The 17,505-nt window shown below is 40.1% G+C and overlaps 1 protein-coding gene across 2 annotated transcripts; it reads right to left on the bottom strand.

The window, feature by feature from the left end:
* Window positions 1-1,851: 1,851 nt before the first annotated feature.
* On the bottom strand, window positions 1,852-17,260 carry plppr3.S (phospholipid phosphatase related 3 S homeolog). 2 transcript variants are annotated; one of them, XM_018243618.2, is made up of 9 exons: window positions 17,031-17,260; window positions 15,813-15,937; window positions 12,408-12,593; window positions 12,162-12,291; window positions 11,864-12,059; window positions 8,748-8,805; window positions 6,101-6,274; window positions 4,087-4,266; window positions 1,852-3,565 (listed from the first exon to the last, which is right to left on the bottom strand). In XM_018243618.2, the coding sequence occupies exons 2-9, from the start codon at window positions 15,891-15,893 to the stop codon at window positions 2,456-2,458; spliced, it is 2,115 nt and encodes a 704-aa protein (XP_018099107.1). In that variant the 5' UTR covers window positions 15,894-15,937; window positions 17,031-17,260; the 3' UTR covers window positions 1,852-2,455. The 2 variants fall into 2 exon arrangements, with proteins under 2 accessions (XP_018099107.1, XP_041435845.1); XM_041579911.1 differs by lacking the exon at window positions 17,031-17,260 and adding an exon at window positions 16,785-17,011.
* Between the last annotated feature and the right edge of the window lie 245 nt (window positions 17,261-17,505).

Raw genomic sequence — 17,505 nt, 5'->3', positions numbered from 1 at the left:
TAACTTACTGATTGTGCTTGTGTCATTGTACTAGAAAACTACTGTTCCAAAAACACATTTAAGAAATACTGCTAATAAAATATTCTTAATACACTTTATTTAAAATTCAACAATTTACAAAATACAGCAATTATGGAACCTCTTGAATGTTTGCAGGGCTGGTCAAGATGTGCTGCTGGATCACTATGGTACAAAACCTTGTATGACGCACTACCAGTGCAACTTGCTTATAATATAATGCAATATTATGAGTCCCTGAAAGATATTTTATTACAGCACCAGATTTAGCAGTACTATTCTCAATGACATCAGTTTCATCTTGTACAGATACAGAAAATGTGTCCCCTTCTGTAAAGTTACCAAACCTCCAGTTTAATGATTGATGCTTGAAGGGATTCTGTCATGATTTCTTTGATGGCGTTTTTATTTCTAAATTACACTGTTTACACTGCAAACAATTCACTCTACAGTATAAAATTGCATTCCTGAACAAGCAAATGTGGTTTTTTTTTTGTAGTAATATTGGTGGGTGTGTAGGCAGCCATCTCAGGTCATTTTGCCTGGTCATGTGCTTTCAGAAAGAGTCAGCACTTTAGGGTGGAACTGCTTTCTGGCACGCTGTTCTTTCTCCTACTCAATGTAACTGAATGTGTCGCTGTGGGACCTGGCTTTTACTATTGAGTGCTGTTCTTAGGATTACCAGGCAACTGTTATCTTGCGTCAGGGAACCGCTATCTGGTTACCTTCCCATTGTTCTGCTGATGGGGTGGAAGGGAGGGGGTGATATCACTCCAACTTGTAGTACAGCAGTAAACATGACTGAAATGTATCAGAGCAAATGTCACATGACTGGGCCAGCTGGGAAACTGACAATATGTCTACCCCCATGTCAGATTTCAAAATTAAATATTTAAAAAAAAAATGGATTTCAGTGCAGAAGTCTGCTGGATCAGCACTTATAACTGATTCATTTTGGAAAAAAAAAAAAAGATTTTCCCATGAGAGTATCCCATTCAAGGAATTGTTCAGTATAAAAACTAGGTAAATAGGCTGTGCAAGATAAACAATGTTTCTAATATAGTTCATTGGACACAAATGTAATGTATAAAGGCTGGAGTGACTGGATGTGTAACATAATAGCCAGAACACTACTTCCTGCTTTTCAGCTCTCTTGGTTTACACTGACTGGTTCCCCTGGTTACCAGGCAGTAACCAGAGACTTGAGGGGGGGGGGCACATGGGTCATAACTGTTGCTTTTGAATCTGAGCTGCATGCTGAGGGTCAATTGCAAACTCACTGAACAGAAATGTACCATGTGGCCCTCCTTCAAGTCACTGGCTAACAGAGTTAGAGAGCTGGAAAGCAGGAAGTATGTTCTGACTATTATGTTAGACATCCAGTCACTCCAGCCTTTATACATTACATTTTTGGCTAACTAACTATATTAGAAATATTTTTTATTTTGCACAGCCTATTCTATTTACCCAGTTTTTACTTTTACACTGAACTGTTCCTTTAAGGGAAGTGTATAATGTGGTTGTAGCTGTTTCTACTGCAGTTCCTTTAACTCTTATGTGCTCAAGTGAGAGTTTGGTCACGTTCTATTTGCAAAACCCATGAAAAAGTTGCCACTTTGCAGTTCATGTTGGATTTTTCAGCTTGCACAGAATTGCAAACTGCTTGGGCTATAAAGCTCTCCTGGTATGTGCAGGCCTGTATCACATGCAGAGTTCTAGGATCAAGGCCCCAATTCAAGTAATGGGCTAAGGCACACTGTAAATAATGTCAGCTACCTCTTGCAAAACAAGAAAAGATTTTGTGTTCCATTTAACTTTCTCTGCATTCCATTATATAGCAAGGGGCCTTTTTAATCCTATGTAGTATGTAATATTATTATTATTATTTTTAATCCTATCACTTGTTTCCATTCCTCTAACCCCATCCCCAGGGATTCATGCTTTTTTCTTTTTTTTTTTTCTTTTTTCTTTTTTTTTTGCTTTCCCCAAAACTATTTACAGTTATGTATTCTTTGTGCAACACAAGCACTATTTTTCCTCTGCCAGTTGGCCTTCGTTTTAGCCACCTTGATTTACACAGAGAAACGTGTCACTAAATGTGCTTGCCATTGTTTGTTAAATGATTGCAAACATTGCTGATTGAACAATAAAAGTGATGTATGGAGTCTCTTTCTGGGAAAACAGATGCAAGACCTTCACAGTTCCATTTTTAAGGTTGCCCAGCAACAAGAATTTAAAATTTGCATTCTCAACGTACATCAAAGTAGAATAACGCTTTCTGTGTAAATTCATAGTGCTGAATCATTTCCATGAAGTTCCAGTGCTACACTGATATAAATAAGTGATATCAGTGTTTTATATTTTGCCGCAGATGTCTTCAGTGTTTTCTTTTTGTTTAAAACATGCCATATATATACATCTCCATCTCCCCTGTAGCTCACTCCTTGAACCTCTGGTTTTGAAGCCTTTTGTAGAATGGTTCCTCTCCTTCTTCACTTCCCTCTCTTACAGCTGACTGAGGTTTCCTTCTGAGGCTGGCCTCACGACTGGACGAAACACTAATCACTTCTGCTACAATGGGAGTAGGAACTCCTCCTGCCACATTGACTGTAGGACCATAGCGTGGCTCAGGATCTTGCTCTAGGTCACTAATGGAGGAGCCAGGGGACACACAAGCACCTTTGGAGGCCCTGAAGCTACGGAAATCCTTGCTTATATCATACCCAGCTCCTTCTTGGATCTCCCCAGTGTTTTGCCCAGCCCTCCACTCCCAAGGTCCATTATTTGAAGAAAGGTGAACTACAGGATGATGTGGTGCATGTGCATCAATAGTAACAATACTGGAGCTGTCCCGATCTGACGGTGAACGATATTGGGAGGAATCTGAGCTACTTGTTGTGGAAGAGGAAGAGGTTTCTGAATGCTTAGGGGTACTAGCACCTAACACATTTGCCTGTTGTTGCTGTTGCTGCTTGGACAAAGCAATGACCTGCATAAGTCTTGGGGCATTAGCAGACGCCCGTGGTACTCCTCCTTTCTCTGCCATCATCATCCATTTAGCTCTTATGGCAGAACTGCCTTTAGGGGAACCCCCCTGGTTCTCCTCAGGTATGTGAAGAAGGGGTGGTACTGCTGGACGTGGCTGAATAACAACCCGAGGACCTCCTGTCCTGGCTTGAACAGTAGGATAAAGTGAAGGGGGTGCCCGTTCAGGTTCTGGATCATCAAGGGCGATGCCTGAAGTCTCAGATAGAGCTCGCCTATGAGCCTGGGCTAAGGCTACCTCTTCACCAAGGGTCAGAGTCCTCCCTTCCATTGGCTTTGGTTTCCATTCAGGGCCTGTACTTCGTGTGCGGGAACCCTCTGTGGGAACATGAATGGTCATGTGACGACGGGCAGGGTCTTCCATTGATGGAGTACTGACTCGAGGGAGGGTGTTACTGAAGGTCACCATATTCTCTTTACCCATTGGGCTTCTTGGGGCTAATAAATCTACATCCACACTGGCTCGTTTTAGGCTACCTAGAGAGTTTTTTTCACGTGGAACCTACAAAGAGAAACAAAGCCTTAGTTATACAAATGCATTAGTAAACCGATTTCTACTCTGAAAAAGCAGATGGGAATGGCAATTAAGAACTGAGCTATGGTCGCAAATGAACTGATTAGCTGGGTTCCAAGACAAGTGTAGTCCCTGCAGTTTCCAGGTTGGCTGATGGCTACCTACACATGATGATAATCACTCAAATTCCAAAACACAAACCTAAATTTGTCTTCTGCTGCTTCTTTTCTCAAGAATGATGGAACTGGGCAGAGACACTTCTTGCATCATTAAATTTAGCACTCCTGTCACACATGCATGCTATTAGCAGTGTTAAAGTGTTGACGGTAGTGTCATAGCGTGTTTCTGGATGTGGCTCTAGGTCACTAATAGAGCAACTAGGGGACCTGCCAGCACTATTAGCTGCCATCAAGCCATGATATTCATGCTTAACTTTACTTAAAGTAAAAAAAAAAACAAAAAAACAAAGTCTGTGTTATATTGTTGACATTTTACACTTTGTAATGTACCTGACGATGGGATTCCTGGCTTCTTGGACATGGAGTCAGCTCATCAGTACTTGATGACTTATTTTGATGGTATACAGATTCATGGCCACGTTGCGTTAAAGCTCGCAGAGGATCTTTAGTAGGAGGACTGATGGAGGGTTCCTCAGTGGAAGAGTGGAAATTGCCTACCGCGTGATAAGCCTAGAAATGTAGAGGGAACTCAGCTCCTCATATCACACATCTTGAGTCAAGCAATCATTGTAAAAGATGTACTGTATATGTGGAAGGATAATGCTATGTTACATACAATTACTGGGGGTTATTTCTAAACATAGGCCAAATTTGCACCTGGGCAGGTTTTTACTTTCAATGTCCAACAGCTGGCTGAAAAAAGCTAATTACAGATTGGTTGCTATGAGTTACTTCCCAGGTGACAATGTAACCACTGTTTAAAAATGAGACCATTGTTTTTCTAAAATCTGCTCAGAAACATTAAGGGGGTTATATATCAAACACCGAAATGTTCTCACTTTTTTCTGAAAAGCGCTCCAACCAAATCCGCACAGACTCCCCCCCCCCCCATTTTTTAATAAATTGTCATAATTTTTTCTTTTGCAGAAAAAGTCACAATTAAATCATAAATCAGAACCCTATGATTTTTTCAGATTTTGCACTCAAAACTTGCAATTTTTTTCCTAAAATCGCCAGAAAGATATGATTTTTTCGGAAACCCATCACATCCAGTGGTAACAGGACATCTGCCATTGACTTTTCACGTGCTCCTGGCAGGTCTGAGTTGGAGTACTTCATCAGACTTTTAAAGAAACAGTTCAGCGTAAAAATAAAGACTGGGTAAATAGATGCTGTGCAAAATAAAAAATGTTTCTAATATAGTTAGATTCAACTCTCTAACTGTGATTTAATCAGCGACTTGAAGGGGGAAACATGGGACATAACTGTTCAGTGAGTTTGCAATTGATCCTTGGCATGCAGCTCAGTTCCAAAGCAACAGTTATGACCCATGTGGCAAGCAGGTCTGATTTCCCCCTGCGCTTGAGAACTGCATCGGCTAGTTGTGGTCTTTTTCCCATCAGTGCCTATTCCCATCATTGTAATTGGACCGTTTGGCCTTTATAGATTACATTTTTGGCTATCTATATTGTCTAACTATGTTAGAGGCACAGCCTATCTATATACTCAGTTGCAAACTGCAATCTATATCAAAGTGTTGGAGTTTCTGGTTTGATCCTTGGCCTGTTAATATTGATTTGTTTTGCCTGCCTCCTTCCTCTATTTTTTTTACCAGTTTTAAAGCCATATTCATGTCTGCCGTCTGTTTCAGCAATTAACGTTTTGTACCATATATCTGCTTTCTTTCTTATTTAACTCATTAAATCATTACGCTTTTAATTGCATATTGTTTTATAGTCTTCATATAAATAAATGTATCAAGAGGATATAGGCTCCTACCAGAACTAAGACTAGGGTCAGACAATTGTGGGTTTTTGGCTTGGGAGAAACACATGCCAAGAATCTGCTCCTGCTCTGCCTGCCGGCACCCTGAAGAATTGTCTCTGATTGGGTGCAGGCAGACGAGGCTGATTTCGGTACTAAAACTCGACTTTTTGCATTTCGTGACAAAATCCACCCTGTCTGAAGAAAAGAAGGGGAGCAGCAGGTCAGCGGATTCTCCATGTACTAAAAAAGAATAGTTAAACTGTTTGTGTCTATACTGCCATGAATATACTAAACTGGGATGTTTTCTCAGGGGAAAGGGCCTACACTTAGATGTGAGGGATTAAAATGTAGCAGAGATGTCAATAAGGACCTTGTCAATAGGGTAATTATGATTCACTTTAGGGGCTTTTAAGACACTTTCATTGCTTACATCCAAGTGTAGACTGTGCTTGTCACTGAGCTTGAACGATTATGGAGCATCTAGAGATGTTTGTGACTATCAAAAGGATTAGATGAGAGTGGGTTTCTCACATAATAATCAATAGGACACACTCTAATGTAGTGCCCTGACACTTACCAAGTAAGCTGCAATGCCTGCTCCAATGAGAAATCCTGAATATACATCCACAGGGTGGCTGCGGTATTGTGTGATCTGTGTCAGACCGCACACTCCAGCCGCAAATGAAAACGTAAAGACCAGCAACGGTTTCAAGAGTTTCGTACTGTCAGAGATGATGGAGTTAAAATACATCTGCAAAGAGGACGCAAATACGTTATGTGCAGGTCTCCCAGAATTGTCTTTTTTTAGGCCCCAGTGGCACTTTCTACTGGAATTATTAAATATGGGCATGTCTCTTTTGTTGTTGCAATTAGCTGTACCCTACCGCTATAAAAATGAAATCCTATTATAGTGGAGTGTGATTTTTTTGTTGTTTAATGAAGACCAATTGCACATAAATAAAAGGTTAATTTTATGGTGAAGAAATGCTTTAAATAACAAGGGCACCTACTAGTGATTGTATTCACTTAGCTTATACCCTGGGTCTGTGCCAACTTGGTGTTTTGGTGCACATGCACAGAAGAGTGAAAAGCCAAACCTTCACAAAAAAAGCTGACTTTTTCACTTAACTGAGACATAGGTACCTGCTCTGCAGTTTAGCAACAACTATATTTCGAAACACATATTTGCATTTCTTACAGTTTTCCTCAAATACTTCCTTAAATTGCGAAAAACAAACTGTCAAACATGAAACAGCACCGTTAAATAAATGAGAAATATCACTTTGGTTAATTTAGCAATGCACCCAAAAGTTCAGGTGCTCTAAAAGGGACATGATGTATAGAGCATATTAATGCATTTAGGAACTTGGGTCCAATCATATTCTTGCACTACCACAGGATAAATGCTTCTGATGAATGGCACACAGAACTGTACCAAGTAACACTGGGGAAACCTAGTGGTAGCTCCAGGGTTCCCACAGAAGGGGTTGCATCAGTGGGTGCATGTTTGACTTGTGCCCAGTGATTAGTATGCAACTTGCACCTGACAAAGTGCAAGTACTGTTGACTAAGCCTTTACCACTTGTATCAGCTATTGGTTGTTTTTGTAATGTAAATCTGTATGTGCTGTGTTTTCAGCAATTTATTGTACAGCTCTGCAATATATGTTGGTGCTTTAAAAATGCTGAAATTGCACACTGCACTTGCATCAAGAATGAGCCCTATTGAATTGCAAATAGTTCATAAAGGTCTGTTTTGTACAAAAATACTTCTGTTAGTTAACAGACAATATATATATATATATATATATATATATATATATATATATATATATATATATATATATATTTAAATAGATATATATCAGTATACGCACAGTATTCCCTTATATTGTTCCATTAAGTATAAAGGCAATAATACACAGGACCAGGGCAGCCATCAGGGGGGACAGGGGGGAGAGTTGTAGGGGGCCTGAGGGTAAGGGGGGCCCGGCCACGCCACACTTACTTGATTATCTGGGTCCCCCATCTTTCTGAGAGCTGCTGACTTCGGGAAGGCATGGACGTTTAAGGGGCCCTGGCCACCAATTTTCTTATAATGTGGGGGGGGGGGGCCTGGCCACTAATTTTGGCCAACAATTTTTTTTTCTCATGTGGGGTCCTAGCCACCAATATTTTTTAATGGGGGGGCCCTGGCCACAAATATTTTTTTATGGGGGGCCCTGACCACCAATATCTTTTTATTTTTTATTAACATGTGGGAACCCTAGCCACCAATATTTTTTTTGTTTTTTTACTGTGTGGTGGGGAGGGCGGACCTGTAGGTGGGGCTTGTGGTGGGTGCAGCCCAGGGGGGCCCAGGAAATTTTGTTGTATGGGGCCCTGCGATTTCTGATGGCGGTCCTGCACAGGACACTTTGTTACCTGCAGGATATCTCCTCTCCTGGAGGTGACAAAGCAGCTGAAAATGCCACAAAAAACAATTTACATGCAGCAATCCCTGTTAATTACCAAAAACTGAGGACCAAGACAGTTTTGAGTGATTACTCAGGATTGCTGCATGGAATCGGTGGTTTAAATGAATGCGGAAGGCACTTTCTAGTTTCACATATCCCAAGATCCTCAAAGGAGAAGGAAAACTATAATCACTTGGGGTGCCAATCGTTAGGCTCCCCCAAATGTTTTTAATTACTTATGTCATCCCCCAGGAGGCCCCACTCTACCGCACATACACACATAGAAAAGATGCAGAAGAAGGTGGTGGTGTGGTGCCCCTAGTGTAATATGCCAGGATATAAAATCTATTGCATGGGTACTTCTAGCCCACAGGGAACCAATTGAAGATGGACAGCATTGATATAGGAAGTGCATGTTTCCATTTGACAGTTTCACAACAATATGCTATTTATTTATTTGTGTAGATGAATATTTTTGTCCCATTTCAATATTTTTGTGCAATTGGCAAGTCATTTGTGTATTTGCAAACCACTAGCAGCTACCAGCAGGATTGCCCCAATCTAAAATGCTACAAAGTGATTGATGACTATATGTTGCTGGTGTTTCATAAATTGTCCTATAGTATTTACATGTTTGAACTTTCCTGTTTCCTAATGTGCTCATGTTTCTAAAGCAACAAATAAAATGTACAGAACAATCAGGAATGCACTGTTGGCTCAGAAGAAGTAAAACTACCCTCAGTGCTACACTAAATTTAGACATACTTACTGAAATGTAGACAGCTGCAAAAGCAGAAAGAGTGGCATGCTGGGAAGGAAACGTCTTTCTGGAAAAACAATAGAAAAATCCTCTGAAATAAAACTGTTCATAATGAGTCACTTGTTCCACTTATAATTCTACATATAATTGTGCCATCCAAGGCTATTTAGAGCATGCAATGCAAGTATTCTTTCTTTTACAGGGATAAGCTGGTTATTGCTCCAACTAAAATTCTGATTTACTTAACCCACCCACTGTCTACTTCAAAAATAGTAAGCAAAAGTAACCAATTAGCTAAAAGGTATGCTCAGTTTAGAATATAGAATAGTGACATCAGATTTCTTATTGGTTTTTATGGGTTACTGCATTGGGAAAAATGTACCTACATAAAAGTAAACACAATCTCCCTACATACATAAGTGTAAACACAAGAGGTTGAATTGAAACAAGTAGGTGAATAAATTGCTACGCTGTGGGGCTTCTGTAAACGCTATAGACCAGTGATCTCCAACCAGTGGCTCAGGAGCAATATGTTGCTCACCAAACCCTTGGATGTTGCTGCTAGTGGCCTCTATGCAGATGATTATTTTTGAATTCCTGCCTTAGAGGCGAGTTTTGGTTGCATAAAAACCAGCTGTAATGCCAAACTGAACATTCTGTAGACTGTCAGTTCTCATACGGGCTACCAATAGCCAATCACAGCTCTTATTTGCCTTATTTTCTTATGATTGCGTTGTTCTCCAGTTCTTTATATATTTGAATGTAGCTCACAGGTATAAAAAAAAAAAAAAAAGGCTGGGGATTCCTGTTTGACAATGAATCCCAGTTTGTATATGTCTTATGTTTCATAACTTCCACCACCCCTGTCTGACACTGCTCTACTCTTTCACTTTCTACTCTTTATTTCGTTCATACCCTTGTGCGGTGAAGTCACATTTAGTATATTAGACATCTTATTTCTGTATTGCTTGAGCGATATCCCTCTTCACTCATACTTATCCACTTGTTCTTGGCTTGCTCTCATTTGAGTTTTAAAGGGCATTACATTCATAAGATCAGTGTGTAACAGGGTGAAATGGAACATAAAAAGTTCTTAAAATGGAAGAATGTTATTAAAAACAGAAACTCATTATTAAACACTTCAGAAGGAGACCAGACCAGTTTCAAGTAGACTTGGCAGTTGTTCTGCTGTGACCCCCAAAGCCAGGACTGTTTGGCCTAATCTTTCCCTCAGAAAACGGTTCTCCTTATATGTAGTACGGACAGAATTGCTTATTGAAGCTCCAGCTCTTACTTCCAACTAAGCAGCCCGCCTTAAAGAAATTTTCTGTACAACTTGTGAAAAACAAAAGACAACCAATAATACATAAATATCAGTAGCATACTATAACAGTAAGCACAAAGTCCCTGCTGTACATGGAAGATAATGTGCTTACAGACCACAGGCTACCTCCCATCTTTTTCTAATGGATCCCTAACAGCTTCAGATCTGGCAGCAATCCTCTCCTCTGGTGGTCAAGTCTCACCTTAAATGTCCTATTTTGGCAGATGGGCCACATCAAAAGCTGGGTCCTTTCTTTCAGCATAGTCCAAGGTGGCTGAACAATTCTGTAACAATCTATGATAGAACGTGTGCACCTTGTGGCTATTGGAAGGTCAGTGACCATTGTAACCCTAAATTTCTCCTCCTTCTTAGCAAACACACCCTAGTGTTGGAGTAGCACGGTAATGCTTGTCAATCATGACTTGTCAATTAAATTTGATAAATTAGTCCCAAATGCTATAATAGGTCTTGCTTTTCCTTTCTGGAATGAGGTTGTCCCACACGGTGACCCCCCATTGGCTACACACAATCTGATTCTGATACTGAACCATTGCTCTGAACAATTGGCGCAGTGCCGTGGCTTAACCAGCACAGATAGTCCTTGTAATGGTGACTAGAAGCCACCTTTATTAATATCACCACCTTAGCCAATTTTAGCACCAGTCCACCAAGACCAAGGTTAAAACTGCTTGTCCAGATACCGTAAAAGATGCCTGACCTGTATTCAGAGTCATAGGGAAAATATGTTTACTGTTTAGCGTTTACCTTCACAAGTCATTATAAGACTTTATCATCCATAGTTTAAAGAATATTTAGGATATCAAATATGTTGACCCCAGTTCACAAAAACATCACCTAGACTGGGCATTTATGAGTATATGGGAGAGCAAACAGGTGTTCTTCCCTAATTTCATCCTAACTAGGCTTCAGGCTGGTCACCCCCACATGCACTGATTCATGCCTCCCTGAAAACAGTTGCTTAAGGTTTAATGAGTTAGATTTTGAGTTTAAAAGTTTGAATTTTTACTGCAGTCTGTTTACAGCAAACCGTAAACGAAGAGAAAAGAAAGCTGCACAGGGTTTAGTAAATAATAATCAAAAGGAAGCAATATAAAATCTGATAGGGAAATGGTAAAATACGATGTTAGAATGACTAGAAAAAATGTATTTAAGAGAAATCATTGCATATGTAGAAAATGTTCTTGCCAAGATAACCAGCTTGTACATGTAGAATAAAAATGTGAGCTTTGCAAATCCTGTGTCTAAAATGTAGGTTTCTTGTATAAATTAAGAGAAAGTAGGTCTTATTTTACAAGAAATTCAGTGCAGGCTCTGGTCCATTGTTGCTAGGTTACAGTTATAATACTGGTTGTCTTGATACTCTCTGATACTGAGCCAATGACATAGGATTAGTGATTCCTTGAACAGGTATGCTTCAATCTTTGAGATCGTGTAGGAACCTTGCATACAGTGAGGTTCTTGTGCCAAATATAGTCATTGCAAATGCCTAGTCTCAATTAGGACGGATAACATCTAGGATTATGGTTACACACAGCTCATTATTGGTAACAGTATTAACACTAGAAGCTGTCATTGTGTAGGGTTTAAAAATGACACACTCTTCTTAGTTTTATGCAGTTTGGACATTTTTACTGTTGCTATAAATTATAACACAGATTTCCCCCTTCAGTTTATGAATTGCAAGGAATACAACTGTGACAGATTCACACAAGTTAGTTTGGCGTTAAGTCATCTGTCATACTGTACAACTCTAGACACTAAATGCAAGTTGTGGAATTACCTTGCAGACAGGATGGCATGCTGATCATTCCCTGTGCAGATATCCTGAGTGATGTAAGGGTTGGTGGCACATGTAGTACCCAGCCGGGTATAGTTGGGTTTACAGACAGTTAGAAAGAAGGGGGCATGGTATCCAGTGGCCAACTGAATGATGTCAGTGACCAACGCAGTGGCACATAGCCCAAAGACATGAACTCCTGTTAAAGGCAAAGATATAGAAGTATTATATGTATGTGTGTGTGTGTATATGTGGGGTAAATATTGTTAATGAATGTTTTATTGTGTTTAAATTGACCTACCCACAAAGCGAACAGTTCTGCGCAGAAATGAGTTAAAATTACATCCTCCAGCATTGATACTCCCCTCGGAGCTGCTACGACCTTTCAGTTTGGACTGAATACAGTACAAGGCACCTTCTCCAACCATGATCTGGAAAGAGCAAAAAAAATTATGATATGATTTCAAACATAATAATGTACTCCCACTCTTTCTCCTCCCTATGCCTATATCTATTTCATTTTTGTATTACAAAGAAATATACTCACGGATGCTGCTGGAGCAGCAAATGCAAGACTAAGAAGCATAAGAAGGGGGATGAGCTCTTCATTGCTCTCCACATATGGCATAGAGAGTGCACGGTCATGGCACTGAAACCCACCCTGCGCTGGGCGGAAAACATCTGTCAGCTCCAGAAAATACAGGGAAACTATGGAGGAGGCCACAATAGGAAGCTAAAGAGAAGAATCAGAAAGAGGCATATTATTTCAATGAGGCTATTTCCATCTACACATATAAACTTCACAGAAAATGTTATGTGTGATTTCTTTTTGAGTGTAATATAATTTCCTAGCATTCCCTTTGTAAAATAAGGCTTCAAGGTACTTTGTGCCCTGAGTAAAACAGCACCAAAGTGAGCACGAATTCTGATATTAGTGTATACCTACAAGGAGCCTTTGTTCTTATTTTGGCTAGCCTGATTTCCAGCATTTAGAGTAAAGACACACAAAACTACTAAGGGTAAAGTAAAACTAGGCGATTCGGGCCGGCGATTCGCCCGGCGACTAATCGCCTCTTCTTTGGGGCAACTAATTTCCCTGAACTGCTTTCCCCTGTCTTCTGTCTGCTAGAATGAGAAATCGCCTGTGGCATGGCACTCGCAGCGCTTCGTTTTCCGAAGTTGCCTCACAAGGAAACTTTGGGTGACTTTGGTAAACAAAGAGCTGCTAATGCCATGCCGCCGGCGATATTTTATTATAGCCGGTGGGAAGGTAGGGGAAGACAGATCGGGGAGATTGTTGCCCAGAAGAAGAGGCGATTAGTCACCAGGCTACTAAATCTCCCCGAATCTCCTCATGTGCCCTTACCCTAATAGCAGCTTTTTGTAGCTACAAAATACCCTGCCATAGACAATACTGAGAATTGCCTCTGCTAAAACACATGTAGTCTCTTAGTAAAGCCTAATATCACTATAGTTTATGTTGTAGCCATGACAAGTAGCTGCTACTAGTAGCTCTGTGTGTCTTCCCCCTTAGGGCATGGACACACATGTAGTTTTCGGCACAGAACCGTAGCGCGTTTTTAAAAAAAATATGTTTGGTGCGTATTTACTCTAACCTAGTGTGCCATTGCCTAAGCTTGAAACCGCTTATCGTATTCACGCAGCGGTCGGCTAATTTTAAAAACCACGCCACTTTTCTGCGTGGTAAAACCGCATGAGTGTCTAGGGCATTAGTCTTTCAAACTCACTGCAATCTCTATCAGCCCATAACTGGGGAAGGCAAGGTTCAGTCTGCAATCAGGAAGCAGGTTACAGAGCCAACACTTAAAGGAAAACTATACCCTGAACAATGTAGGTCTCTATAAAAAGATATTGCATAAAACATATGTAAAACCCTGCCTCGTAAATAAACCATTTTCATAATAATATTTTTCAGTAGTATGTGTCATTGGATAATCCTAAATATAAAATTGCCATTTTATGAAATAAGGGCTACCCCCTGGGATCCTACGATTCACAGTGCATGCAAACTAACCATACATGTCATGTCACATAAGCCAATTAAAGGAAAACTATACCCTCAAAATGAATATTTAAGCAACAGATAGTTTATATCATATTAAGTGACATATTAAAGAATCTTACTGGAATATATATTCAGTGTCAGACTGGCCCACAGGGATACCAGGAAAACTCCCGGTGGGCCCAGGTGTCAGTGGGTCCTCCTGCTTCTAAACATTTGGTCTATGTCATGGTTATTGCCTATTTCTATGAGAATAAAGAGGCTAAATAGATGGAATAATAGGTTATAGTATGTAAAGAAAAGAGAATAGAAGAATAGAGGTTGAGTGAGGAAGAAAATAATACTTAGAGTGGGCCCCTGGTCTAAAGGTTTTTGGGTGGGCCCATGGTCTAAGGGTTTTTGGTGGGCCCCTGGTGTCCCAGTCCGACACTGTATATATTTAAGTAAATATTGCCCTTTTACATATCTTGCCTGAATCCTGAATCCCTTTCATTAACTAATAAAACTTCTCAAAACAAAATGGTGCAACAAAAAGTTGTGACAAACTCATTCGTCAATTCGAATTGTGCAACTTTTTGGCATTGTCACCCCAAAAACTCGAATTTATCTAATTGTTGCCCTGAAAACTCGGCTTTTTCGGAGTATCGAACAAAAACCAGCACCAAACAGCCCAAAGTTATAGAGAATCATGAAGGTATAAACCATGTTCCATTTGTTAAAGGGACCATCTGCCATTGACTTTTACATGATTTCGACAGGACTGGAGTATTTTTGGATTCAGATTTTTAGCAATTTCAGAGCATAAAAGTTTTTCCCTTAAAAACTCGATTCTTCCCTTTTTTCCGTGAGTGTTCCTGCTGATCTGTTCCAGTAGGGAACTAGGGGTTTTACCTATAGAACCTTTCCTCATAAAGTGAACCCCATAATCGTAGAGCAGGGAGTTAGTTAACCCTTCCCATTCAACCATCATAGTGAATTAGACTATTTCAGCAGGCCTGAGCTATTGCTAGGTTAGTGATCCCTGTAGGATAGATAGGACTTCAGTTCTGTAGTGAGTTGCCAGCGTGTATACTGGATCTGGATTGTGTATTTCCCATCAGCCTCTTTGACACCTGCAGTGGATATCGTCAGGATTTCAGGAATTCTTTCCTTACACTAGAATTTCAGATTAAGTGTGGATTAGAGCTGCCAGACTGCTTTGCTGCATTTGCTCTGCCTCACAAGATTTATTTCTCTTTCACTACCACTGGGAGTTGGTGAGACCTTTACTTTACATACCCCAGGGTTCTTCAATCTGGTGTTGCAACACATAACACTGCTTGCACTACCTTGGTACAAATAGTAATTCCTCACATACCCCTAGTATGCACACTCAAAGTTGGACAATTTTTAGGAAAAAGGGGGGGGGGGCACTGTTACAGGTATATTACTTAATATTCTATGTGTTACTTTTATTACACTGTTCTTATTGAATTATAATAAATTACAGTTACTACATATAGTGTGGTTTATTGTCAGTTACATTGGTATAGTAATCACTGCTGCTGCAGTTTTATGCCCACCAGTACCTGGTTAATCTATCCAAATCCTACAAATCTTCCACTTAGCAGAGACTTGAAATCTATACTGTTTGCTCCAGTGTGGCTCTGGATAATAGTGGCAAAAAAGGGTTACGTAGAATTATGTTTAGCTGAATAGAAGTCCAACATATTTTCACTCTGGGGGAATCCATGGGCATTATTCAAGTGCCTAGGGACTTCTTCCCATAAACAAGCAGAATAATTTTAGGGTATTATATGATCTCCAACATTTATAAACAAATTTGTGCATGTTCAGATAGTCCTATAGTTTATTACAGTAATTTTGTTCAACAGCAATCAAGCTGACTTTGGAGTTTCCATGTTTTGTTACCCAAAATGAACCACTCACCTCCACAAAGTAGAAGCAAGGCAAGAGGGTCATGCTGTCCTTAGGTGGGCGAACTTTGCTTTTATCTTTGTTGGTGATCATGGCCCCCACTGGGGAATCTTGAAAATATTAGGCCCCTAGGACACCTGTAGGGAGGGGCAGAATGCAGATAATCCTCATTACCATCTGATCCCATTGCATGTAATCGATAAAACTCAAGTGGCCATAGTAACAGCACTAGGTGCTAATTCATACTTCATAGTACAAAGATAGTAACAAAATTAAAATGTGACATCTTTAAAGAATTGGGGTCCTTTTCACAGAGGATCTTTTTGTATTTATTGGGTCTGCTAGAAATTAATATTCCATTTGATTATAAAGTTGGGAAATGCAGAGAGTCAGGTACCCATCCTAATGTCTGTAATGCAATTGGCCTTGTATAAAGTACTGAGTAGTCAGGATTTAGATCCCATATTGCACCATGCAGATACAAACCCACACACAAATATCCTATAAGATTATAGCATAGGCAATGACCTGACAACATATACGTTAAAAACAGGCAATGTGCAAAACAAATAATGAAATATTAGGAAAATGTAAACTATCTATAAAATATTAAAGATTGGTGCAAATGAAAGATGACAAGGAGCAGTATAAAAGAATTAGGAATTCAGCAACAAGCAAAGACAGGAACGCTCTTCAAAAGCTATAGAATAACATCAGTGAATATGCACGAGCAGAGATATGTAATGCAGAATAACACAATGGAATATAATAATCACCATAATAAGTCAGTAGGACAAGGCATGCAGGTATCAAATATACAACCCTAAAATCACTTTGATCTCTTAGGAAGCAAATGAAATACCTTTTATATTTATTTCCACAAAAGGCATTATCCCTGCTCTGGAGTTTCATTTAAAAAGACTCACACCCTCTGCACAAAGAGACCCAGGCACATATATATTCAGGAGTGACTGAGAGGTTTACCTGTCACAGGAGCCAGAAACAGTGCAAGGGGAGCAGGAATCAAACCATTCCACAGGAACAAAGAGAGCAGAGGAGGATAGAAGGTAGGGCAGTAAAGAGAGAATGAGGGGAATGGGAAGTAGGAGAAGAAAGAACAGAGAGAGAAAGATGTTTCAGAGAAATCTGTATACTATTTTCTAAGAAAAGAAGAATATCTGTGTTTAAAGGTTATATGGGGAGCTGGAAGAAAAAAGACAGAAACAGCACCTGGAACCCGCCGTCAAACATTCAGTCCTATGGTCCAGACAACCTTTCAGTGTGTCTCCACCCCCTCAAATATTGTCCTGCTTTAAACAACAGCAGGAAAAAGCCTTATCAACCTGGTCTCTTTCAGAGGCTCATGGGGGCCCATCCAACCTAGAAGAGATAGAGGCAAGGAGAGAGAGAAAGGCTGGTGGGGATCAGGGGCAGAGCAGTGTGTTGGAGGGACAGACAGAGGAGGAGACAGATGTAGGGGCTGAGTCTGCAGCACACACAAAAGCAATCACGATGATGGAGTGTGTGTACCTCATGCTGTGCATCTCTATCTCTGTGTGGGTGTGCCATATGAATGAATGAATGAACGTGTTCTATCTTGATATCATGTTCATATTTAAATGCAATTTATGCCCAAATATTTTGGGCAGTATGTAGGCTATTATTGTATATAGTGTGTGCTTTTCTGTGTAACTATATCATATTC

The sequence above is a fragment of the Xenopus laevis genome, chromosome 1S, assembly GCF_017654675.1.
Source record: "Xenopus laevis strain J_2021 chromosome 1S, Xenopus_laevis_v10.1, whole genome shotgun sequence".
NCBI classification, from domain to species: Eukaryota; Metazoa; Chordata; class Amphibia; order Anura; family Pipidae; genus Xenopus; species Xenopus laevis.
This window is presented reverse-complemented; position numbering and strand designations above follow the sequence as displayed.

Coding starts and splice junctions, on each gene's coding strand:
- plppr3.S (XM_018243618.2), bottom strand. CDS start 15,893: ATGATCACCAACAAAGATAAAAGCAAAGTTCGCCCACCTAAGGACAGC. Junction 8,806..11,863: donor CATGCCATCCTGTCTGCAAG/GTAATTCCACAA, acceptor TTGTTTTTCCAG/AAAGACGTTTCCTTCCCAGC. Junction 6,275..8,747: donor TTGCAGCTGTCTACATTTCA/GTAAGTATGTCT, acceptor TCCTCTTTGCAG/ATGTATTTTAACTCCATCAT.